This window comes from Sphaerodactylus townsendi, linkage group LG08, assembly GCF_021028975.2.
Source record: "Sphaerodactylus townsendi isolate TG3544 linkage group LG08, MPM_Stown_v2.3, whole genome shotgun sequence".
NCBI classification, from domain to species: Eukaryota; Metazoa; Chordata; class Lepidosauria; order Squamata; family Sphaerodactylidae; genus Sphaerodactylus; species Sphaerodactylus townsendi.
In genome coordinates this window covers 32,738,837-32,764,903 of record NC_059432.1, presented here as the reverse complement: position 1 = coordinate 32,764,903, position 26,067 = coordinate 32,738,837, and the positions used below count along the sequence as shown (strand labels likewise).

The 26,067-nt window shown below is 45.0% G+C and overlaps 1 protein-coding gene across 3 annotated transcripts in view; it reads right to left on the bottom strand.

The window, feature by feature from the left end:
• Positions 1 to 16,306: 16,306 nt before the first annotated feature.
• Positions 16,307 to 26,067, bottom strand: part of A1CF (APOBEC1 complementation factor) — a 34,119-nt gene continuing 24,358 nt past the window's right edge. For 2 of the 3 annotated variants that reach the window (XM_048505463.1, XM_048505465.1), the window contains exons 9-12: positions 24,093 to 24,301; positions 22,623 to 22,759; positions 20,834 to 20,967; positions 16,307 to 17,363 (exon numbers count right to left, since the gene is read on the bottom strand). In XM_048505463.1, coding sequence (XP_048361420.1) covers positions 17,212 to 17,363; positions 20,834 to 20,967; positions 22,623 to 22,759; positions 24,093 to 24,301 — 632 coding nt within the window. In that variant the 3' untranslated portion in view covers positions 16,307 to 17,211. The remainder of the gene's footprint in view (positions 17,364 to 20,833; positions 20,968 to 22,622; positions 22,760 to 24,092; positions 24,302 to 26,067) is intronic. The other variant, XM_048505466.1, reaches the window with a different exon arrangement.

Below are 26,067 nucleotides of genomic sequence, written 5' to 3'. Positions count from 1 at the left end.
CAGGTGCAGTTCCCCTTCGCCCCACCTCTAGATTCAAATAATGACTGTTTAAAGTATTAAAAAAGCAATATACTGAAAGGTAGTGTATTATTTCTTTTTTATATAATTATATTGATTGATTTTAAATAACATAAGTAAGGAGAGAAACCAAAAACTGTTTGCATGGGGATGTTTGGAGACTCATTTCGTCAGAAAGAATACTAACACAACTTGTTGGAATAGAAATCGGCCGCAGCCCAAAATTTATTTAACACATAACCAAGAAACCTTGAAGCTGGGCGAGCATACCAGAGCAGCATCCTGGCCCCCAGGTAGCAAACCGCTGAACCTTGGTTATAGGGCAGCCCAAGCTGACCCTCTTCTTTAGGCCCTTCGGACAGAACCCCTGTCCGCACATCCCCGAGGGGAACGGAACAGGAAGTTACTTAGGGTGCCAGCAAGCAGACGTTAAAAACCCAATTTGTGACACCCTCCCTGCCGTTGGCAGCTTAAGCTCTTCAGCGCAGCCCCCCCCAGGCTTGGCTTTCGAGCTCTATCGCCGCCACCACGGACTCCTATAAGGAGGCCCCCGAGGTGGGAAGGTCCGCATGCAAGCTTCTGCCTTCCTGCCAAATAGGGATGTGCTCTTATGCCCTACCGCCACCGAAAGCTGTCACTCGCAACAGCTCCTCGGGCCCCAGCTTCAGCAGCCCAGAGTCTCACAGCTCAGTGCGCGTCTGCGAGAAGTCACTGTGCCAACATGAAAGCAGAACGGATTTCGCCAGCTCACGCGGGCAGCGAAGCCACTCCAGCAGAGCATGGCGGACATCGTGGTAAACCAGATGTCCTGGCCCCAATCCGATAAGCTGCGACTCCGCCGGGCAGTAAAAAAACAATGCTGGCAGAGCATGAGACAAATCAACATGGGGAATAACATCCTCCCATGCTTCAGTACCAGCCGGGCTGCGGACCCACAAACCTTGGACCTGACTTTGTTAACTCTGGCCGAGCCACGGGCGTTCCTCCAAGTCCTCCGCCCAGCAAGCACCACCAGAACAGCTTGGATTTCGCATCTTGCGCACGAAGCTAAACTCGTAAGTCTTCCTCATGGCGCGCTCTTCTGCAACGCTTACCCCTTGAAAGTCGGAATGTCATTTTCCCCAGCTGAAGTAAATCCATTATGGCCTGGGGAAGCCAAACTCGGAAGCACCGGAAGTTCCGCTTAACTCGAAGAGCAGAGAAGACCACCGCGATGCCTCGCCGCCAGCCAGTGCGAATGTCCAGGGAGGTGTCCAGTCCAAGGTGTTGTCCCCAGTCCGACTTCTTCGCAAGAGATAACGCCCAGCCCAGTGTAAACAATGCTGTGGGCCAACCATCCAAACAAGGTAACGACATTGGCCAACGGAACTATAAAGAGAACAAAGTTACAAGGAAAGGTGAGGCCGGACATAAACACGCATAAGCTAAAGATCTCCAGCCGCCTAAAGCCTGAAATTTCGTGCTGCAGATTGTCCCTCCTTTGAGAGGTCATCGCGGGTAGCCGCCCCAATCCGGAAAAGCGAGTGGGAACCGAACCGTTCTGCTTGGGAGTCCTAAAATTGTAAACACAGCCGTAACACAGTTTTCCGCGGAATTGAAATCTGGACACTGATGCTCCATCGCTGTGGATAAACAGGGGGACCCCTGCCCTTCAGGGCGGACAGCTAAAAACGCAGCTATGCGAAAGCCACTCCGGACAGGGTGCCTCCTGGTGGGAGGGGGGGGCCAATGTCACTCTCGTTCCTCGACGCCGCTGGTCAGTCTTGGACCCCGCCAACCATATGAGTAAGTTCCCATCGGCCATGGACACATCAGCCCTTTGCAGAGCCTTAGGAGCCAATGATGTGGTGGACGGGGCCACTAGCTCACCACACCGAAAGGCCCCATAAAAAGCCAAGGTATACAAGGCCTGGAACAGTGTAGACTCATAGGCAGAGTCACAGACTGATTCTGTGGCGTTAAGTAAAGTTCCCAGGAGCTCCTTGCTGATGGGACGCCTACTATCTTGCGGTCTGGGGAAGCTGCTGCCACCCGGCCACTGCTCTTCTAGCTTCGAAGCAGCGGGAGTGGTCAGTGATCCCCAGGGCCTGGCTGAAAAGGAAATGGTTTAAATGGACCTTAATTGTCCTGGCAGCCAATTGACGGTCCCTCAAGTCAACCAAATACCGGAGCACCAAATCCTTAGCAAAACCCCTGTCAACAGGCTCGCCGATGGAAGCCGCTAAAGCAAAGAAGGTGCTCAGGGCCCCTTCATACGCTGGCTGACGGTAGCTGGAGCCAGTGACTGCAAGACACCTTCGGCTATTGACTGCCTCCAAGACGCCACAGATGGTCGGACACCTCTCCGGAAAGTGGCTGGCTTCGAGCTAGTGAGCGAAAGCGGCTGACCTGATGACGAGACAAAGCTGCTAGCTATATTGTTAGTTATACCTGGCAAGAAAACAGCTTTTAAAGGAGATGTTATTAATCAGGGCAAACCATTACAAATTCCCTTACTAGCCGCGACACAACGGCTTCTGACCAGCTGGCCGGCCGATTTACCACCCTGACCACAGCCTGGTTGTCACACCAGAACTTAACTGCATGTTCGCTAAACACATCCTTCCAGATGTGAACCGCCGCCACCAGAGGGAACAATTCCAGTAAAGTCATGTCCCTCAAAATTCTGGTCTGAGACCACGCTTGGTGGCCACTCCTCTGCACACCACTGGCCCCTGAATACCAAAGCCTATCGAGCCAGCTGCATCGGGTGTGAACTTCTTGAAAACTATCCTGCAGCTCCCAAGGAACTTTGCCAAAAGGAAACTCCGTTATAACGCTTCCAGAAAACGTAACCATACCCCTAAGTCTTGGCGAAGACCAGAAGTAACCCTGACGTGATGATGGGGAACTGAATAGCCCGCCAAGGACCTTGGCGAGGCGGAACAAAAGCCCTTCCCGGGGAGACAACCCTGCAGGCAAAGTTAAGGTGCCCAAGCAGGGACTGTATTTCCCGCTAACCTGCATTTCTTTTTTTGCACAGGTGTTCATGCATCAGTGCACGTAATGTTGTCAGCTTGTCGAGGGCAGGGAAGATGTTCCTGCCACCGTGGTCCAATTGAATTCCTAAGTAGGTTAAACAAGACACAGGCCCTTCAGTCTTGTCGGCCGCCAAAGGAACCCCAAGCTCCGCCGCCAAGACCTGAAATGCTGACAACATCATCGCGACATTCGCTGTGAGCCAGCTGCACCTACAAACAAAAAATCATCCAGATAATGAGTGACTTTCGCTGATGGCATGCGATCCTTGATTGCCCATTCCAAAAAGGTGCTAAATTTTTCAAAGGCTGCACAAGCTATAGAGCAACCCATGGGCATGCATTTATCGACATACCAATGTCCTTCAAATTGAAAACCTAACAGTTCAAGTCCTTGGGGTGTATGGGCAGCAGACTAAAGGCTGACTGTATGTCACATTTTGCCAACATCGAGGCAGTTCCCACCTCCCGGATGAGACTCACTGCTTCATCCACAGTGGCATACCGAACAGAGCAGATGCCTGGGTCGATGAAGTCGTTTCACCGGACCCCCCTGCGGGGTAGGACAAATGTTGTATCATCCTATACTCCCCGGGGCCTTTTTTTGGGTACTCACCCCAATGGGGGAAACCCGGAGGTTGGGTAACGGAGGCTGTGCAAAGGGACCTGCAATTCTGCCCGCCAAGCATTCTTTTGCAATTTTGGCAGCCACTACCGCAGGCAATTCCCTGGCTGATTTTAAGTTGGGAGCTGAGGTTGCCACCCTACACCCTAAAAAATGGGATGTGAAAACCAAATTGAAATCCCTCCTTTAAGTACAATGCGCCTTCCCCGACACGGATACCTGTCCAGCTATTGGCATAAAGGTTGCACACGCACCGAAGGGGCGAGACTCTGCAGAACCTCCGGGACTTCAGGCCTTCTGGACGGGAATGATCCTCCCTGGCCGCCACCGTCCTTCTTAGAGTTGCCGGAGCCAGGGTTCCGCCACGCCGAAAGGGAGGCCGAGCCAGTTGCGGGCATTGTACCTGGTGTGGGCCCCAAAGCAACGGGAACAGCTGTGCTCGAACTCTACATTTATCCCTCTTACAGGAGCCTTGGTTAAAGGCCCAGCAAGCTAAGCGGGCGGGTCCCGCTGACTAAACCTCTTTTTTCCTCGCCCATCAGCCCCAGTTGACGAGTAGCACCAGATGACGAAGTTTTTAATTACATTTGTCATCCAAGTCTGATCGTGTATTAGATCCCACCTGCGTCCCGGCCGATGTGAGGCACTCTTGCGGAATGCCTCATCGCACCTGATAGCAGCCGCATCCCCTGATAGGATTGTGCCCTCAAAACATTAGCCCAGTGAGCAGACAGATGCCAAGCCCTTAGTGGGTAAGCAGCTCCTATCAGAGCCATATATTCAGCTTAACCCTTTCAGCCAGTTGTCGAAGGAACGCCAGCTCTTTCTGGGCTTCTCTTCTCTTCTTAGCTGACCGGGAACCTGTCTCTTCTGGATCCTCTTCCGGCCGCAGAACCGTGAAGATGTCTACATAGTACCCATCCAGGGCACGTTCTCTTAACTTCCTCGGCAAATGGGAGCCTGGGGGGTCCCCAGGGTCCCATGCCGAGCAAAAGGCTGAAGCCCCTAAGTTCCCGTCACCGTCCTCCACTGCCAGCTCCCCTTTTCTCCTCTGAGTAATCCAGAGGGGAAGAGCTGGCACCTTCTCCCCTCTTTCCCAGTAATCTCCAGCTGCTTGGGCGGAATCCTCATCTGTAGACTCACCAGACGAGGATGAGCTAGGAGACCGCCGAGAAGATCTAGCGCGACGAGAGGCCTTTTTTCCCCTCCGTCTGGTTCTGGCTCTGGCTCTGGCCCCAGCAGACTGGCTGGCAGAGCCTGCTGCAGCTTCAACACTGCCCGTTGGTCCAGGCAGAGTACAATCCCCAGTCGTCGGCTCTGGACCACGAACTATTGGGACAGCGGGTCCCGGCGAACCCACGCCCGGGGGGTGCCTGGCAACCCAAGCTCTGATGGACCTGAGTCCCCCCAAAATTGGTGGCAGAGGGAACCCAAGCTCTGTTGGGACCTGCGCCCCCTAAACTGACTACCAGAAGAACTTTGAACTTGAGAAGGCCAAAAATAAGGGGGCTGGTTCCCCATGAAACCTCCTGGCCATTGCCCAAAACCAGGGGAGGGGTTGAATTGGCCTGGCCATCCCATACCGGGGTTAACATTCATGCCCATATACGGAGAATATGGATAAGTATATGGCATAAAACAGAGTTTCCAGATATGGTCAGCCCACTTTTGCCATAAGGACTCATGAGCACAGAGGGACTATTCATCCCGGGTCCCAATAGAGGGAGGCCAAGACGAGCCTGGAGTTCCCCGCCCAGGCTGCCCCAGCACCTCTAATGCCGGACCCCTGCTCCACCCACGGCCTCTGGCCGGATTACTGTAGGTGCTCCAGGCATGGCAGGCGCCCCTGCCTGGAAGAGGAGGGATTGCACCTGTTGGAGTAAAGAAACGGCCAACTCCCCTGTCAGGGTGTGGCATGGCTGACTCAAATTCCCGAAGGGGGGGAGGAGTGGGCCCCACCTGCCCCTGTTCTGAAGGCCTGAGTGGCATGGTTTGGCCACCCTTCCTTGCTCTCTTCTTTGTGCCTTTAGGCTTCGATGCCATGGCCCTGACTAACTCCACCAATAAAATTGCTTTTGTTAATTCAAAACCGCTCTCTGCCCTTGTTTGTTGTTTGTCCCTTTTTTTATATATATATCTATGACTATATATATGTATATTCCAGTTTGACACAAGTGCAGAGTTCTTGCAGCGTTAAAGTGCCTAAAAAGAAATCACACACCGCGATTGACTTTGTAGCAGCCTGTAAAGCAGCCCAAAAGTTTTCCAAAAATGGCCGCTGCCTTGCGGGGCCTTAAGCTATCTGAAGAATATCAAAGAAAATGGCTGCTCCTTCCAGTCCCTCCCACCGGAAGGGGGACAAAATGGCCGCGACTGCCTCGCGATGCTGGCCTAAAGATTGTCCCTATGAGCTTCACCAAACTGCCGGTCAGCAGGCAGCCCCCAGAGTAGTCCCAAGGGAAGGGACACACGCCCGACCCCCTCGTTCTTAAAACAGACGCTTCAGGTCCCTCTGGGAGCTTTTTTAATTAACGCCGGAGACTCACGAAAGCAGCAAAGGAAGGTAAAACTGGCCGCCAAGGGCTTCGCTGGCAACCTCAGGGGAGGCCGCTTGAAAGGCAATGCCGCTGGCTCACCTAGCGCCAAGCCCCTGATATCCCTGCAAGCCTCACGGCCGGGCAGCCAAACGGCCGCGACGATCGCCGGGCGGACGGACGGGCTCCGGCGAAAGCCCTCCATGAAAGCCCTGCGCCGCTTCCAATATCTCCCCGCCTGCCTGAGAAGCCGAAGGAAGATCGCCCAGTCACACGCGACGCGACCGCCGCACCAGCCAAAGGCCGGCGCAGCAGCCGCTAGCAGCTCTACAAACGCCTGTCCCGTGAGTGGGGAGGGGTGAAGCTCCTATGAGCTCCCGGCGAGGCCGATCCTCCTCTCACAAGGAAGCTCCGAAAACAGTCTCCCTTAAAACGATCTGGCCTTGAAAGAGGCCCAACCCCCGCCGACGCAGCCTTTTAAGGCTGCCAGAGGCCCCTGTCACGTGCCGGCACCCGGCCACGTGACCGCCTCATCCGGCCGGCGGGAGGAGGTAGAAGCCTCCAATCGTCCCTCCCCCCTTGCAACGGCTCCTCCAGGCTGAAGCCTGGGGCGCGATTTACAATTGTTAACATATTACAAACATATCTAATTGTCTATCTCTCTCAACCCCCCAACTAAAACATCCTATATTGCCTCCCTCCTTCCCATATTTACCTTCCTCCCTACTTTCTACTTCCCCTTCAGATTCCTATAACTACTTTATCTATTCCACTTGAAAGAAAACTAACAGAGGGAGAGATCCAAAATCCTTAATCTAAAAGAGTACTTTAAAATCCTCTCTTTCCAATATAAATTTCAAGGGAAAAAAAGAAAATGAAAAATCTTTACCTATAATACTTGCCCAACCTTTATACCAATGAACAAAAAAATAGAATTACTATATATTGTATTATTTAATACAGTTCATACACACATGGGGGGTGCCATGGGGGGCAGGGGGTCCACAGGGGGCCCTGGGGGGTGATTTTGCATCCCCCACTTGACAAGATTTGTTGTACCCAGGGACAGAGATTACCCCTTTGTCCCTAGTGGAGTTAATCATTAATAACCGGTTCTCTGAACTGAGAAAATTTTAGTAAACAGTTCTACCGAATAGGTGCAAATAGGCTGCATCCCACCACTGGACCCACTATGTCCCCGGGCGCCCCCTAGTAGAGGGCGCAAAAATTTCAGGTTCTTTGTGTGTGTTTTGTATTTTTTAGTGTTTTTTCAGTTTTTGGCCTGCAGGGGGCACATTTTTAGGATAGCAGCTCAAAAATGTCAGGGATTTTTCAGAAGACTCTCCTGATGATACCACCCAAGTTAGGAGCAGTTTGGTTCAGGGGGTCCAAAGTTATGGACTCCCAAAAGGGGTGCCCCCATCCCCCTTTGTTTCCAATGGGAGCTAATAGGAGATGGGGCTAACCTTTGAGGGTCCATAACTTTGGACCCCCTGAACCAAACTTCATCAAACCTGGGTGGTATCATCAGGAGAGTCTCTTAAAGATACCCTGAAATTTTCGTGCTGTTAGCTTAACAATTGCACCCCTGTCAGCAGGCACCCTCCAAACGTCCCCAGATTCTCCTTTAAAATCCACCCCCTTTGACATGGACTTAAAGGGAGAATGTGAGGTCTCCAGTTTAAACATTGAAAGTGATGCTGTTTGGGGTGGTTTCCATTGGCGGTGTTTTGTGAGAGATGATGCTGACATTTGTTTGGTAAATGTTTTGTTGGGGGTGATTTGTGAGAGATTTACATGCTTAATACCCACTTGCACTGGCTTGGAGCTGTTTCTCAGGCTAATAACCTACCTCATAGGGTTGGTGTGAAGACAAAATTAGAAAAGAGAATTGGTGGGGAGAGAGCCATGCATGTTTTGCTGGGGGTGGGAGGTGTTTTGTGAGCTGGTGAAAAAAATCATTGTTTGGTTGTGGTGGGGGAGGGCGGCCACCCATATGGGCCCCCCCGCCAAACTCAGGTTTTGTACCTGGGCTCCAGTTTGCCTAGATATGCCTCTGACAGACTATCCATATTCCAAACTGACCACTTTTTCTAGCTCAGTGATGGCGAACCTTTTCAAGACCGAGTGAAAAAATTGCAACCCAAAACCCACTTATTTATCGCAAAGTGCCAAGACAGAAATTTTACCTGAAAACTGAGGTTTCTGTTTAGAAAAAAAGGTTGGCTCCGAGGCGTGTGTTGCTCGGGAGTAAGCTTGGTGGTAGTTGGTGGGTTTGCTTTGAAGCAACCGTGCAACTCTTCCAACGGGTGAATCACAACCCTAGGAGGGTTTACTCAGAAGCAAGCCCCATTGCCAGCAAGCTTACTCCCAGGTAAAGAATCGTGCTTTAGTTCTTTGCATGAAAATCAATGGGGTTTAACAGCGCTTAACAGGGTTACCTACACTGCTTCCCCTAAACTAGGTCTTAGGTTTAATGCTAATAATTGAGTCCAGCGGGCCAGGCCAGCCTAGATATGTGTGTGTGTGTGTGGGGAAACTCTGTTTGCACGTGCCCACAGAGAGGGCTCTGAGTGCCACCTCTGGAACCCGTGCCATAGGTTTGCCACCACTGTCCTAGCTGAATCAATCTCTGTTGCATGGAGATCAGTTGTATAGTGGGAGATCTCCAGCTACCACCTGTCATGTCTTGCCTCCAAGCAAGGGCTTGGCTTCTTAGTCCAGGCAGGCAACAAAAACCTCTTTGATGAGTTATAGTAGCCTGCCATTCATGGATCAAGGGTTTTGGATGTGGAGCTTGATTGGTCACACATTGCCTAAGCCTGTCCTAATCCATTATGATATGCGCCAGTCAACTAGATTTGAACAAAAATTGAGTCCAGTAGCACTTTACAGACCAACAGTGTTTTCCAGGGTATAAGTTTTCATGAGTCAAACCTCATGGCCCTTCCCCCACTCACCTTTGTCCGAGGGTTGCTGAGCGCAATTCCCAGCGCGCGCAATTCCTGGCGCGCGCCCTGGCTTCCCCACGACTCTGCACTCTGCGCGGGGTCATCAAAAAGCGCCATTTCAAAAGGCGCCAGGAATTATATGCGCTGAGGGGGCGCGAGAGAGTCAGTGTCGGGGCGGCTGCGTTCTCGGCGCCCCTGAAGTGGGGAGTGCAGCTGGACCCCGCGGTACTTGAGGAGAATAGTGCGGGGCTTAAGGTAAGTGGGGAAAGGGCCCATGTTGCCCAATGAAGTGAGCTTAGACTCTCAAAAATGTGTATCCGGAAAAAAATGTTGCTCTTTAAGCTGCTGCTGATCTTGACTTTTGTTTCACGATGACAGGCTGCCGTGACTATACACGTGAAAATAGGTTCCAGATTATATTTTTAAGCATGACATTGATTAAAATCTGTTTTCGTAGTTAAGCTTTATGATTGTGCACAAATTCCAGAAGACAGCTATGCAAAAGATAGATTTTGTAGGCCTATATGGTCCTGTTAGTAGTCTGTTAGTCCATGGAAGATTGTTATAGTCCACTCTGAAAACTAGTAGGCTTGAGACATACTTTCTTGACTGTGGTGTGTTTCTGTTCTGTTTTTAAACTTCTGATTGTTTCTGCAACCCTAATTGTATTTTATTGAATATCCCATTCTGTTGATGGTGTTGACTCTGCGTAACCCAGTGAGAAATGCAGACTATAAATAACGTAAAATAAATAAATGATGTATTTTCAGACTGTCCTTATTAACTCACCAACCTGAGAGGGAGAGGTAGGGAGAAAGTCATTTAAAAACCAGGAGTGCCTTTTCTAGAATGCTTCTCTTGGAAGCGTGAGAATTAGGACTCTTGTGGCTGCTTTTGTGTGAAGGCAGTAAGGTTTGAAAAATGACTGGGCTTGTTCCCCCCTCCTCCCTAACAGGTGAGGGGCTAGACAGATTTCAGGCAAACACTGTTATCTCAAGCTTTGGCAAGACCTTGACTGTTCATAACAATTTAGCATTATCTGCCCTGATGTACTGCAGTTGTACAGAAAGCAAAAGACTGGTATGGTGATATTTTCATGTTCTAAACTCCAGCCTTCATGGATTGGGCTTTCTAGAGACTAAAATCTAAAATAAAACAGATGCAATGTACAACCCCTTTCAGATATTCATTATGTACCGAGTCTTTTTAAAAATTAGCAGTGCCACCCCAAGCAAAGTTACATACTCATAAGCCCATTGAAGTCAATGAACTCAGAAACTGGCAACTCTGGTTAGAATAACATTGAAAATAGCCTAGTTTTCCATATCGTGTGTTTCTGGTCAATGTTCCCTCTCTGTGGTATTTGCTCAGGCAGGGAGTGCGTAAGAGGCTTTGGGGTGAAAATTAGTTTACATGAACTGGAGAGTAGGGTTGCCAGCTTTTGGTCTGAAATTTCTGGAAATTTGGGAGGAGGGGGGAAAGGAAAGCAGGGACCTCAGCGGAGTATAATGCCATAGAGTTCACTCTCCAAAGCAGACATTTTCTCCCTAGTCTGAAAATCAGTTATAATTTCAGAAGATCTCCAGGTTGAAAACACTAGCAGGGGGCATAGGTGTAGTGAGGGGAGTGAGGGGGGGGGGGCTGAGCCCCAGGTGTCACTCATGCGAGTCACGTGGGGGACATTTGGCTGCCCTTCCCCCTCCCCCCAGGAGCGAGGTGAGGAGTTGGGGCTGCTAGGCCAAGGATCGACCTGGCTGAGGGCAGAAGCAATAGAACACCCCTTTGCAAAATGCCACGCCATCCCTTTGCAAAACCCTGGCAAGGGAAAGAGAGCCCCGTGGTTAGCATGGACAGAAGGCAGCCCTGGCGCTAGCCCTCAGCCCTTCCCTCCTCTCTCCTGGCAAGCCTACCTCACCCTGGGCCTCCTGACACCCAAGGTGGGGATTCCACGGGGGTGGGGTGGGGTTGCTCTGGTTGTTGGTTGCAGCTCTGGGCAAGCCGCTGCTTCCCAATTCAGGCTACTGCCTTGCCAGAGCACTCTGGACTTTCACCTAAGGCAGTCCTGACCAAGGCTGGGATTTCCCATTGTTTCCAAGAGCCCCCTCCTGCCCAGGCTCATTGGCAGCATCATTGGAGTTGCTCTAAACCTTACCCAGCTTGGCTGACCCGATACGTTCTCCTCCCACCCCCATTCTGCTTGAGGCCTCCAAGAGGCACAGGCTGGCAAAGTGATGGCCCTGCCTTTGCGGGGGTGGTCAGTCAGGGAAGGTTGTAAGGGCATTTCTGCTACTGCTCATTCACTTGCCTGCCTCTTCTGCTTGCTTACTTTCTTCCTTTCCACAACTTGCTGGCTTGCTTGCTTCCTTCCTTCCCACAGTGTCTATCTGTCTTTCAGTTAACATAACCAGGGGTGATTGGCAACTTCATGACTCTACCGTCCACTGTGGAGGCTGCGCTGGGGCAGTGGAGTCTGGTGGGGGTGGGCACAATTTCTGCTTGCCCCAGACACTATTTTCAGTAGCTATGCCCCTGGTAGGGGGTGGCAGCTTATTCATCTCATTTTTTTTTCTCCTGCCCTTCTTCAGGATGCATCAGATTATCCCATTTATCCTAATAATAACCTGTTAAACTAGACTAGATTAGAAGGTGGTCACTATTCCAAAACCACCTAGCTAAACGTTATGTCAAGCTGGGATTCGAATCCATTTTTCCTCTGCACGGGGAAAAAACCCTCCATCTTTTAGCTTGTCTGTTGTTCTTGGATTTACTTTGTGGCTATTCCAATGTTTGAACCCTCAATATTGAACAATGATGAGCAGCAAAGTGAAATACGTATCATTAAAATATGGCAGTACTAGACATCACCTTTCTAGATATGTGCGGGGAATTAGGTTTCTGGGACAGACACTTCTTTGATGCTCTAGCTTTTTTTGAGCTATATTCCTCTGTGGACATCTCACTTGGACAGTGTCATTATATCTGTACTATATCTGCCTTATGATGAATCAATCCATTAACCTAACTGCAGTATTATTTACACAAGGTCTTTTGACACATTTCTCAATACCTGCTCCAGGTTTGCAACAGAGTAAACAGACAGGTACAGCTAATTCTTTAATGTACCTATCTATGTTTGTTATGACGATTGCTCCACATTTTTAGGCATATAGTTAATATAGTCTGTGAAAAGGCAACAAGGCTGGAAACAGGTCTCAGGAATGACTGGGTTTGTTGAAAACTGAACCTGGAGCCTTGTTTGGCAAGTTGATAGAATTAAATGTGGTTTACAGCTTTACAAAAACTAAACCTTAACATTTGTTTTTGAAAAACATGCCTGCCTTCCACTAGGTGGCACAGTTCAAATTCATTTTGATCAACTTAATGCACATCCAAAATAATGCCATCTACCTTTGCCCATACAGACCACTAACCTTAAGTGTTTTATTTGCTCATTTGTGATATAACTTGGTATCGGGTTGGAAAGTACCAGCTTGTATCAATGGTTTACGAAGTGTCCATAAAAAAAAAAGAATGTGACAATTGCTGATTTAGATTGATCTTTATTTACATCTGCAATAAATATTGGATCAATAATTGTTTTTTTTTCAGAAGCAGGCATTCAATTGACCCTTCAACAGCATATCCCAAGATTTGTTGAGCATGGTGGTACAACACTTCATGGGGTCTAAGATTCAATATCTGGCATTGAATTGTCATGAGAATGGAGGCTATAACATAGTGAGAGAGAATTTGCTTTGCATGCAGAAGGCCTGTGAAAAGAGTCAGACAGTAGATGATGTCATAGATGTCTGCCTGAGACCTCAGAGAGTCTCTGACAGTCAGAGTAGACAGCACTGATTTTGATAAACCAGTGGTCTGGCTCGGTGTAAGGCATATGTTCATTTCTAATTAAAGAATCTTCAGGAGCAAATTCAGCCCTCAGGTGAAAACCAGGGAGAGCTGGTAAAATGGCAAAAAAAGGATAAGTCTCTTCTACTAAACCCAGATTCCCTCCACCAGAGCAAGGCTTTTTGCTTAATGGAAGCAAACCATGAGATTCTCAAGGCATAGCTCAGATCTTCCCAAAGGGCAGAACAATTTGTGTACATGTGCTCCAGCGTGCACCAGGTTTCCCTCCCCCCAGTGACGGCCTAGCCAAACAGTAAATATGACTGAACATATTTGACTCATTTCTGTTCTATAATAAGTGCATCCATATCTGCTATGAGTTTAAAAATTTTTAAAGCAGTCCGTCCACTAACACACTTGCTTCATAAGCCAGCACAGGCCAGGCTGTGACAGAATTAATTACTTAATACAGTGCATGTCATGCAGACAAGAACCTTAGATATCTATTATAGCGGAGGGACATTTAGTGATGCTTGGTGTGAGAACAGAGAAGACAAACTAGTCTGTAAATCCATGAAGAACAATAACATTGTTACTTGATAGGTGTACAATTAGACTCTTTTAGGAAGCACCGAGCCCAAAAGCTTCAAAAGAGTCTCACACTTGTATATCAGGTTTCAGATTTTTAATAATTTCTTAGATAATTTGATCACCATTTGATTTACAGAACAGCTCTACCAATTATTTTTATTAATTCATTATTTGCTCGTCAAGAGATGCAAGCTTACACTGTTTTCAAAACAAACTGTTGCTCTAATAAAATTACATATACAAATTCACAGTCCTAGAATTCTGTACAAAGACTGTACTAAACATACAAACACATACAAAAACAATAAGTGCTTACATGCACACATTTTAATACTGTTTCTGTGTCTTTGGCACCTGCTGCTTATAAATATGTAAGGGGGAAGGGAGAGTAGATAACAAATAAAAATTAAGGAGCAATATTCACCTTATGACAATAATTTTCTTTAATATTAGACATGGGAACACCGTGATTCTGGGGAGCTCTAACAAGTGAATCAACCACAAACCAATATAGTAGCATCAGTGCCTATTTTCTATTGGTCTATATGGCTTCTATCTCCATTAGGTGAGGGGTTTCTGTAAAATTTCCTAATGCCCTTGCAAATGCTCCTTTCCTGAAATTCCTGTACTCAGGAAAGATTACAGAAAAATGAAAGGGCCCACAATTTTCATACAAGCTGTCCCAGGTTCAATCCATGACATCTCTAAGTTAATAGATCTTGTGGGTTGCAGATCTGGGAAAGGCCCCTGCCTGAGACAAAAAAAGAGACACAGCCAGTCCCAGTAGAAGGGGTCGTTGACTGGACTCAGTATGAGGCAGCTTTATAAGTTCATACTATTGTAAGGACAGGTAGAGCCAAAACACAATACTGATAGTACTTGGCTTGGGTTGCAACAATGGCCTTTGGTATGTTGGGCAAATATACAGCCACTGTAATGTCCAAAAGAGGGACAGAAATGAAACGAAGAAAATGCAGTGCGATCTATTGAATTAAAAAATTTAAAGTACACTTATAAAAGTGTTCTTACTACTAACCCATTGTTTCTAGTAGCCAGCAAGGCTTAGGCAGATTCCACATGGGCCAAAAACAGCGGTGTGAAATCAGTGTGAAAGCGGTGTAAATCCTTTTACACTGTTTTAAACCATTTTCACACCGTTTTCAAACCATTGTCACACCGCCGTTTTTGGCCCATGCGGAATCTGCCTTAGATTTCCCACTTTTGTTCCACAGAAGGAAAGTAAGAGGATCCTTTATGTTTCTACAGTTTGGTGAACTGGCTTTATAGTTCATATGCCAAGTGATTTCAACATAAAATGCAACCTGACCCTATCAAAAGAGGCACTTTGCCTTCCTATATTGCTGATAGCATTTCTTTAAAAGCTTTACATTATTTTTTAAGTGTTATAGAATTTAGAAATGTTATATTTATAACCAGCTGGTACTCAGAATTACTTTTATGGTCTCTACCTGGAAGCCATTTTGTGAACCTCTGATAAAATTCTTTTTTTTCCATTCCAAAAAGCAAACTTTTATTTGTAAGATTTTTTTTTACATTTTAATGATTTATGTCTATCACAACAGAGAAAAGCTTTGACACCAAACATTATCCCCTCTTTTGTTCAACTAGTGTTCATTATTACCCATTCAACAGCTTTCTATCCATGGCTTTTTAAAACTCAAACCTGCATTTTAATGACAGTGGTACTTTTTAATCTAATAGAAAATAAAGACACTGATGGTTATTCTACTAATTGATATCTTTGGCATCGAAAACTATCAAAGGTCTGCTTACAAGCTAAAATTCCATAGATCTGGCTGAAAAATAACCCTGTTCACACCATGAACAGCTCTATAATCCTAAAAGAAAGATGGCAACTTCAGCTCAAGCAGTCAGCCTGTTCACTATCAAGAACAGAATGTAGATGCTAGCCAAGAACATGGTTCATCTGCAATTGACAGCACACTGAATATGTGCTGGTAAAGCAATATAAAGCATAGTCTGTGCTGTAACTGGGAAAAGACTTTGACATTACAGAGTTCCCAAGGATTCCCTCCCCCAAACTTTATTTCTCCTCTATTAACAATTCAAGCAATATTGTGCATTCATAGTATGACATCTTTCAAGCATTTGCTTTGGGGGGAAAACAAGAGAGCAAGATGTGCTCATCCTTGAACCCTTCTCATGTTACACATAAATAGTGGTAGCAGATGTCTGAGTTACACTTGCTTGAATTCATTACAGCTGCTACTTCACAGTATTGAAAACCAAGCTTACTCTTTGCTATCATCAAACTTGTTCCAGTTTTTTTTAGCTGTGTTACAATAGGATGAAAACAAAACATTTTGCCCTCTTTGAAGCCCATAGGCATATCATCCAGTTTCAATAATTTGTAATGATACAATCCAGTTTTAGGCTGGGAAGCAACATAAAAAGCAGAACACAGAAGATTCCAGAGGGAGCACTGTGTTATCTTTAGCTGCAATGCAAAACAGCACTCTGTCTTTAAAGTGACACTGGACTCCTGTTTTGTTTTTGTTGAGGTGTACATTATAGTCTATCTTGCATTCTCATTTGGGTTACAAATGAGGTTAAAAATATGTACAGCTTAACACCACTTGTGACAGTGGTGTAAAGTTGCTGGCTTAAGACTCAGGAGCAGCAGCAGCAGCAGGCCATTGCTTTCACATCCTGCATGTGAGCTCCCAAAGGCACCTGGTGGGCCACTGTGAGTAGCAGAGTGCTGGACTAGATGGACTCTGGTCTGATCCAACAGGCTAGTTCTTATGTTCTCATGTTATTATGAATATAGCGAGTAAAGACCAAGCAGCATCTTCACATGGTATATTTGGAACTAACAATTTCAAAATAATGATTATGCCCCTGAAATACCATTAGATCAGTTGAATGTGGTATCTGGACAAGAATGTGGTGGGGGTTCAATTGATTTACCTTTGGAACCCTATTGGCATATTTTCAGTTTTTTCGTCTCCTACCATCATGGGGACCAGAAACACTTTTTTCTTTTAAGGGTAAAAATGGAGATTCTCAAAACAGAAGCCAGCACCTTTGAAATGGTTGCTTTTCACTATGTCTCTTCTAGTACACAAGGGCCACAATCCAAAATGGTGACTGTACCGATTGGAAGCATCATGGGTAGGACACAGCATTTTTGGTGGGCTCTTGGTGCACAGGGTTGTCACTTCTGAAAAGAATAACTGTATAAAATGTACAAAAACTGGAAAATCATTGGGTGTAGTAGCTACATGAGCCCAAATGTCTTTTACACTTTGAAAAAGACTATTGAGCATTTTCCATCAAGGTTCATTATTTGTAAACACAAACCCCACATGTTATATTTGAGAAGCTTTCTTTTCTTTTGAAGCTTATAATTTCCAGTTTAAAATTACTTAAAACCATTATAAAAAACTTATCAGTGTTTAGCATTATTTATTATGACTAAACTGCTAATCTACTAGCAAAAAATTATCCTTACATCAATAAATTTGCTCAATCATTAATTCAAAATTACACTGTCCAACTAATCATTAGCCTGAAGCACCTCTTGTCCCCTGCCAAAGCATAATTCAAGGTGAAACATTACTTTATATAATGCAAGTTTATTTTTAAAAAGCTCCATAAGCATCACTGCGAGTAGCTACTGCAAATGCAGGATATGCTTCATACGCTGCATAGGTGGCCAAATCTTGTCCTAGAGTCACGGTGTGCTTGAGCTGAGTGGCTGCCACGGATGCTGCTGCATTAGCAATGGTGTACCCTGCAGGGAAATGCAAAAATCAAGAGTGTTTTATTAGCAGTAGAAAAGGGTGGTAGTGCTCCTTCACTTCTCTTCTGAGTGTGTCCAAATACTGTTTTGTGATTTAGGACACATGTATGTAAACTAATTAATGGAAGTTAAAATATAAACCAGCAGGTATTAATGGCATGAAGATGGCAATACTGTACGTAGAGTGGGGCATGGCGAGTGAAAGGCAAGTGGGATGGTATTTTGTAATAATATATAATTACATTGTCTTTTTCTGGTTTAGGTAAGTTCAGATGTAGGAATAAACCAAGATCTTTGGTGAAAAGGAAATGGATTAGTATGGGTTCATGTTTCCGCATGTATGGAGGTCAAATTGATGGGCCGTGCTTACTGTTGCCATTTATGTACTTGTTGTCTCCTTTGCATTGAGCGTACATTCCCTTCAGGTTGGATTCTCAGTTATGCACATGTTTTCCTGTGTTGGCAGTCATCCCGCCTTCAGATCAGAGAATCCCCATGGTTTCCAAAACCTCTGAAAGTATGATTTTTTTATCTCCCTTGGCAGGGAAAATGAAAAAGATCACTGTGTGTTACTTTCTTTTACTTTTCTTGCTCCTCCCCACCTTCCCCTGACCAGCAGCTGTTTTTCCCACTCTTCAGGCCACCATTTGAGAACGATCAGAAAGCCTTTTTTTAAAAAAGCAAATTCATGCAGAAGGTCTACAGCTAGAGCGATAGACATTGAGAAATTGACATGGTCTAGAAAAGTTATTGTAGACCAAAGATGGCAGGAATAAAAAGTGGTAGGTAACCACACCATATGGAGGTTGCATGGAAACAACAACGAAGCAGTGGACAGGCAAAATGGTGAATTGGCTTGGCTCGGGACACTTCACAGGAGGAGAATCTGTGTGTAAACAAAAACCACAGGAGAACTCTAGTGCAAAGCAAACAGCCCTGGGGTAAGGAGTGCATATATAAATGCCCTTCAGGGAAAAAAAAATCTGGAATTCCTTGCTGCTTTCCTCTTTATTTTTGAAGTTTTCCTTCCAATCCCAGATGATTTTCATGGAGTAAGTTTCTGAGGAATACTGCTTTTGGTGAATTTTAGTGTCCACTGGATTTCTTATAGAGAGCATGTATTTAGCTTATTACTAGTCTACAGTCAGCATTTTTCTTCTATATTTTTTTAGAAAAGTGGTATAAGAAAACAGGTGATACCTGAGATAATTCCTTTACTGATGGATAAGATACTGATGGAATGTTAAATCATTTTTGTAAATTCAGCAAATGTCTAGCTGCATTGGTTTGTCAGCAAATATCTATTAGCCCATAAGCTAACCAGCATAATTTCCTCAACCCACTCATACTCCACAAATTCAATCTACTTTAGACTGTTACTGAACTACTGGCTCCTGGCTTGGTCTGAATATGTTTTTCTCAGCCTCCCAAGTCAGAAGTACTGGTGGGTAAAGGAAAGTGAGAGGTCACTGTAATTCAGTCATAAATGGCCCTGCCTTCAATAAAACATCAGCATGTCATACATAATGCGGAAGCTTGAACAAGCCTAGACTATTGATTTTTTTGCATGGGAGAAAGCTAGATGGCTTTTAATTTTTTTTTTTTAAAAACCCTCTGATGTTCCTGACCAGTTTATATTAATGAACAGAACCGATTAGTGTATATTTCCAGTAATGCAAAAAGTGGGTATCACATCATAAAGGAAATGTAGTTACAGTGGAGACAATTTTATTTATACTACCTATTAACATGATGCCTATGAACTGGTCCCATATATTTTCTGATTGACTTTATAATATATTTAAGAATTCTGTCGTCACCAATTCAAGGATTATCTGCTTAATCAAAACTTATTACAGTATTGTCAAATGTCAATGTACAATTAGGATTCGATTCCTACTGATGTTGCCTTTCCATGGGATCAGTCAGGATCAGACTAAATGCAATGCAGGCATATCCATTAAAGAATCTCCCTAAAACTTTTTTTGAGAAATAGCTGCCCAGAGATCCAATTTAGACTAGGGCCACAATACATGAGAAAGGGGGGAACCTCCTTGTATGGATTCACTGCTAAAGCTGATTCTTCGACCCAGAAGGTAGTTTTTCTTTGCCTGCCTTTTTTGAGATTGGGGTAATCAGGGTACGAGGCTGGTTTTGATCATTGAAACTGCACAGGAAGAAGAGTTAAGCCCCTCTCCTTGTACTTGAAGGCCCCAGGGAGTTTCTGTTTCCCTGTAGAAATGCAGGAAATATACCCACATATATACCATATATACTCATGTATAAGTCAACCTGCGTATAAGTTGAGGCACCTAATTTTACCACCAAAAAATGGGAAAACTTATTGACATGTATAAGTCTAGGGTGGTAAATTTCAAAAATTAAAATAGATATTAATAAAATCACATTAATTGGGGCATCTTATAAGATCCCCACAGCAGCCCCAGCCCTTGGCTGCTCTGGTGCAAGCAAGGGAACACCAGACAGAGCATTCTCCTGCTTTTGGGGTGAGTGAGTGAGGGGGATAACTGTGGGTGGGTGGGCAGGAGCCTGCTAGGCCCCCCCAGGTGTGCGCGCGGCGTCATGGGTGGCCCCGGCTCTTCCCTGCCCCCGCCTGTTCCTTGCAAGCAAGGAAACACCAGACAGTCGAGTCGCCTGCTGGGGGCTGACCGAGGTGGGGAAGGGGTGGGCCGGGTCACTGCTGCTGCTACGAAGAGTTCCTAAATTACCGGTAAGTGGGACCCTCACTCTTGTATAAGTTGACGAGGGCTTTTTCAACACAAAAAATGTGCTGAAAAAGTCGACTTATATGCGAGTATATATGGTATCCCAGCATCATGCCTAGTTTGGCCCTCCATACCTTCATCCAAGGAAAGATTATAGCATTTTCTTTCTTTCTTTCTTTCTTTCTTTCTTTCTTTCTTTCTTTCTTTCTTTCTTTCTTTCTTTCTTTCTTTCTTTCTTTCTTTCTCTCTCTCTCTCTCTCTCTCTCTCTCCCCCTCTCTCCTGTGATCTAAATAACAGCTGGTTTACTATGTCAAATATGTGATTTCAACTTTAAGCATTTAAAGCCTGGACCCCAGTTTTAAAGTTTTGCTTCATCATTTGAATATTTTCCCTGTTGCTAGTTTTCCCTGGGGCTTAAACCAAAGTTGCCAGTATAAACATATATACCAGTAATCTGGCCAATACAAATGTCCAGTCTTTGGCACTAGGCACACTATTAACACTTGTTTGAATAAATACTCCTTCCATCTCACTTGAGCCTGCAATGATGTCTTTGTGGTCAAGCTAAACCGTGAAATAGTTACCAGAATAAACTAGGGTGTGTTAAGTAAGATTGCAGAGCAAGGAAAGTGAAATTCTACCTCTGAGATGTGGTTCAAACACATCTATTATCTTACTGCCTGTAACATGCAATTAAGGAGGGTCTGAAAAAGAATCGGTCAGTATTCACATACCTGGAAAAGGAGCTGCAGCAGTTGGAGTCTCTGCTCCCTCTAAGGGAATGCCCAAGGTCTGAAGGGTGTACTCTGCTGCATAGGTTTTGGCTTCATCTACATATGCACTTAGCTTGGGTGGTGTGAAGGGGTGCCTAAAAACCAGCGAAAAGCATTTGTTTCTATAATTTTGCTAATACTATCATTTTGCAATCAATTCTTTACTGTCTGTGATGTAAAACCTTTTCCCCCCCAAGTATGATAGTGTTATAATATTGCTTAAAAGTATATCTAGATCAGTGGTTCTCAACCTTCCTAATACCACGACCCCTTAATACAGTTCCTCATGTTGTGGTGACCCCCAACCCTAACATTTATCAATTTTACAGATGGAGAACACTGAGGCAGAGAGTCTTAGGCGACCCTTGTGAAAGGGTCGTTCGACCCTCAAAGGGGTCCCATCTCCCAGGTTGAGAACCACTGATCTATAAGGTAGCTAGGGCAGCCCCCCATCTCTCTGCCCCCCATCCACCTGGGGGCAGGGACTAGGAGCATGGGTAGCAGCTTCTTGCTTCCCCTCCCCATAGCGCAGCCAGGGACAAGGAGGGTGGGCATCACCTCACCCTTTTGCTGGGGGGCTTTTCGCCTCTCCTCCAGCAGTGAAGATTTGAAAGGGTGCTGCCTTGCCATGCTTGTCTGCCTGGGGAAAAAGTGGGTGGATGATGGTTTCATACGTTTCCAAGGCCCTGGAAGGAAGGAGGGGAGAGCAATTTTCCCATTTCCTGACAGCCCAGGGGAGGACAGGGGGACAAGGATGGTGGCGAGCCCTGAAGACAGTCTTCATGGAAATATTGCAACATGGATAGGGAAAAAATCATGGACTATGGATTTCATGCTTGCTCCCTGATCAGTAAACTTGGATATAATCCCATTGTTGCCTACGAAGAGATCACCCAGCAAGCTTCCATGGCATTAACTTTTGTTCACAGATCCTATTCTGACACCTGAACCACTACACTATGCCAGCTCTCCTTGACACCTATATAGCTATTTTTAAATACCAATCAATCATCAAAATCCAATAACTTATAGTATCCATTAATTCCTTCTCTTCCAAAATAAGGAATGGTTAAGAAGCATCATAATTTTTTTATGTTTGTCAGTTTTCATAATGAAATTAATGGGTGATTCACAAGTCACCTGATAAGTATAATTTCTGTTGGTTAATATATAATTAATTTTAACTATAATTAATTAATAACATACCCATTCCTTTGTCCTCAAATTCAGAAAGATAAAAATAATTCATTGGTTGTGATGAGTAATTATAGTAAAGCTGAAATCCTACACATACTTATCTGGGAGTAAGCCCACTTGTACACAGTGGGACTTGCTTCCAAGAAGAAGAATTTGGATTTATACCTGCCTTTCCCACCTGTAAGAAGACTCAAGGTGACTTACAAACTCCTTTCCCTTCCTCTCCCCACAACAGACACCTTGTGAGGTAGGAAGGAGTGAGAGAGTTCTTGACGAATTGTGACTAGCCCAAGGTGACCCAGCAGGAATGTAGGAGTAGGGGGAAAAGTCTAGTTCACCAGATGAGAGCTTGCTACTCATGTGGAGGAGTGAGGAATCAAATCCAGTTCTCCAGATTAAAGTCCATCTGCTCTTAACCACTACACCATGCTGGCTTTCCTTAATATGCACACGATGTGTTAGGCTGCAAATAAACTGCATAAAAATTTCTTCCTACACACACCATATAGAAGTCCCATATCCAGGATTAAGCCCAACAAGAAAAATAACATACATAGTTGGATTTTGACTGGCAAGGGCAGGAATAGTGATCTTATATAAGAACAGCTGTCTTTGGTCCTGGCCAATAGCAGAATGAAGCTGGTAGACAGGCTGCCCCCAGTTGTTCTTCTGACAGAGTTCTTCCAATATCTAGAATGAAAAATATATTCCCTGCTGTTAGAGTGCGGCACTTATAAATTTTGGCCCAATTTGGCCCAGAAAGATATTTCTTTCTGTAGACTATGTTGCTGATTTTTTGCTTGCTGGTATATTTTAATCATTTGGTTTGAAAAGCTATGATGACAATTTGCCAGGGCCCAACTATGAAGCATCTTTGGAATGTAGGAGGTCTCAGGTTCAATACTACACATTTCCAGATTAGATGGAGATACATGATATCCTGGACAGCCATTTTCAAGCAGAGGAGGTAAGGCTGACTCAGCATCAGGCAGCTTTATGTGTCTGGATGACTCACTTCATACAAGGAAACCTAAGTAGCTTAAATATTTCCATGGACGGTTACCAAGACCTCTCCAGCTTATTTGGTCCACAGACCAAAATGAGGAAGCTGTAAAGAGAAAGGACTATAGCTGTTTTACAATTTGCCCTGCCCTCTTAGAGCTATCAGCTGCGGCCCACAGGCCTTTAGTTGCTACTTCTCTGCTCGGAGGGTTGCCAACTTCCAGGTGGTGCCTAGAGATCTCCTGTTATTACAATTGATCTCCAGCCAACCAAGATCAGTTTTTCTGGAGTAAACGGCGGTTTTGGAGGGTGGACTCTACGGCATCATAATCTGCTGAAGTCCATCTGCTCTCCAATCCCTTCCCTCCCCAGGCTCCACTCCCCAAACTGTCAGGTATTTCCCAACCCAGAGCTGCCAGCACTATCTGCCGGCCAGCAAGCACTACAAACAGACTTTTTGTTTACTACTATAGCTCAGTCCTCCCCATCAAGAGGTCAGGAAGTCATTCAGCTAGCTCCACTTATCTTGAAGCAGGAAAACTTTGGCTTCTACCAGGGTAGTTAAATTGTCGACATATTTCCACATACTTTTGGTGACTTTTAGGGTTGCCATCCTAAGTGAGGACTGGAGTTCTCCCTAATTCACAAATGATCTCCAGACTGCAGAGATCAGAGTTTCCCTGGAAGAAATAGCAGTTCTGGAGGACTGACTCAACAAAAGTATCTCCTTACTGAACTCCCTCTCTAAATTCTGGTCGCCCACTTATATTCAAGAATTCACTAACCTCAAGATGGCAACCCATTTCATCTTAAAGTGACTGTGTTTCATCCCCAAATCTGGCTCAAATGGCGATTGGGGATAGGAATACTAATATATGCAAAATATGTTGGGGAAAAAAAGCTCAAAAGCAAAGAAGGAGCATCAGGAATTATTTCTCTCCATGCCCCCTTTTTAAGAGCTAACACAAACACAGGCACTGGTGAAGAACTGGAACATTTCTTCAAAATTTGTTTTACCCACCTGTGGAGCAAGTTTGATTCCTTGTGGCTTTAAACTGACATGATTCATTGGTGTAAGCTCCATTCCAGGCAAAAGATCATAGAGTTTGTCCTCCCCCCTCTTTTCTCCTTTGAGTTGGTATCCACGACCCAAGGCAGGGTTAGCCAAGTAGCCACGGCCTCCTAGTCCTCTAACTCCGGCAGCCCCTACAGGTACATTCATGTAAATTTCTAGGAATGTAAGAAGGCATTAAACTGAAATCAAATCACCGGAAAATCTCCCTGATTCTTCTTGTAATGGAAGGCTTAGCCCCACACACTGATACTGGATAAGAAGACTGGAGAAGGGAATTCTGGGTAGATAAAATGGTACAGGTGATAGTCAGCCCAATCATTAGGCGGGGTGATAGGGCCTTCCTCAAGCAGCAGATTTTGGTGTACCATTAAAGGCATCAAATTTGTTGATTTATTTAGTATATAAACATGGAACTTCCTTGGTGTTTCTGTCCCTGTTACTTGTTTATAGAACACAATTTTCAGGGAATAGTTAGATTTGAGTCTAGTAGCACCTGAGAGACCAACAAGATTTTTGGCATATAAGCTTTTGAGAGTCAAAGCTCCTTTCGTTAGATATAAAGTATCGATGCTGAAGGCACAAAAATTCCTTTATTGCCTTTGAAGGGACAGGATATAGATATAGACAGGTGCCTACAGGACTGTATGATTCCAACTTTTATTGTACCTTGTGGGCTTTTTCTTATTTTTAGTATTTGCAATTTTCACTTGCAAGCTTCAGGCAACCCAGGTCATGTGAAAAAGAAAACCAAAAACCTGCCTCCAACTGGAAAACATGATGAACCTGGGAATAGCAATCGACTTCAGTGTACAGCTGTCTTATTACATTTTCTGCAGTATCAGCTTGTACTGAATGCAAGGCAGGCTGTGATTACTAAAACCCCAGGCCTTCATTTTGTACAAGACCTGGAGATACAGTGGTTAGAGAGAACAAACAAATCCTATATTACTTTCCCCATCTCCACTCTTCTGTTCAGTTTAATATGAGGCTCGCCTGTCCATTGAATTTATGTACAGATTATTTTGATTTGGGGGAGGGGAGAATCTCTTTTCTAACTTGGCTTCCCATTAAGGTATAAACATGTCAGACATTAACAGTTGCAGTTGCATATATATCAGCCTCTAAATCAATTTTGCTTATCTGTATTTTTTGCCACCGCCACTGTAATTTGCCACCTTTATCCATCCCACCTGTTCCTGCCACATTTTATAACTGATTTAGTCTTGAAAGATGGTTAACATACATGCATGTAAATCACTTGATTTTTCCCCTCCATCACTGAGTTACTCAAGTACTTGAAGACATGGAAACAAATATGTGAACTGATAGTGAAAAGCATTAAGTTTGTTTTGATATGCAGTAATATGAAAGTTCGAGGGAACTCAACAAGAGATGGTGCATCGGTACATTCATGAACATCAACAATGTATTCTGCAGTTGTAGACACAAATTTTGTGTGTGTGAGTTTAAAGTTATTCAAACATGTAAAAAAACCTTTGCAGCAATTCTATAGAAGGCTAATGACACTGATGGTTTTTCTTTAGAATTAACATAATATTGGGCTGATTGCCATTTTAAAAAAATAATGGGAGCTGGGAGCAGGGAATGCTCCTCCCTTACCTGGGACTAGATAGCCCTATGGAGCAGTGAGTCTTGCTTCCTCTTCTGGCCTCTACTCTTAACACATAGCAGAAATCAAACCCATAGTTTCACCAGTAATGACCTCCATCAGCATGGCAGCTCATGAAGTCTTGCATGCTTATCTGACTTATACATGTTATTTTGCACCTAGATTGGCATCCATCTAGTGTGCACTGAACTGTCAACTTGGGCTTCTGGGGAAATCTGCACAGAGAATTGCACTGTAGTGATATCTCTGATATTTTCAACATATATCTACTTGTCAAACTATAAAGAGAGT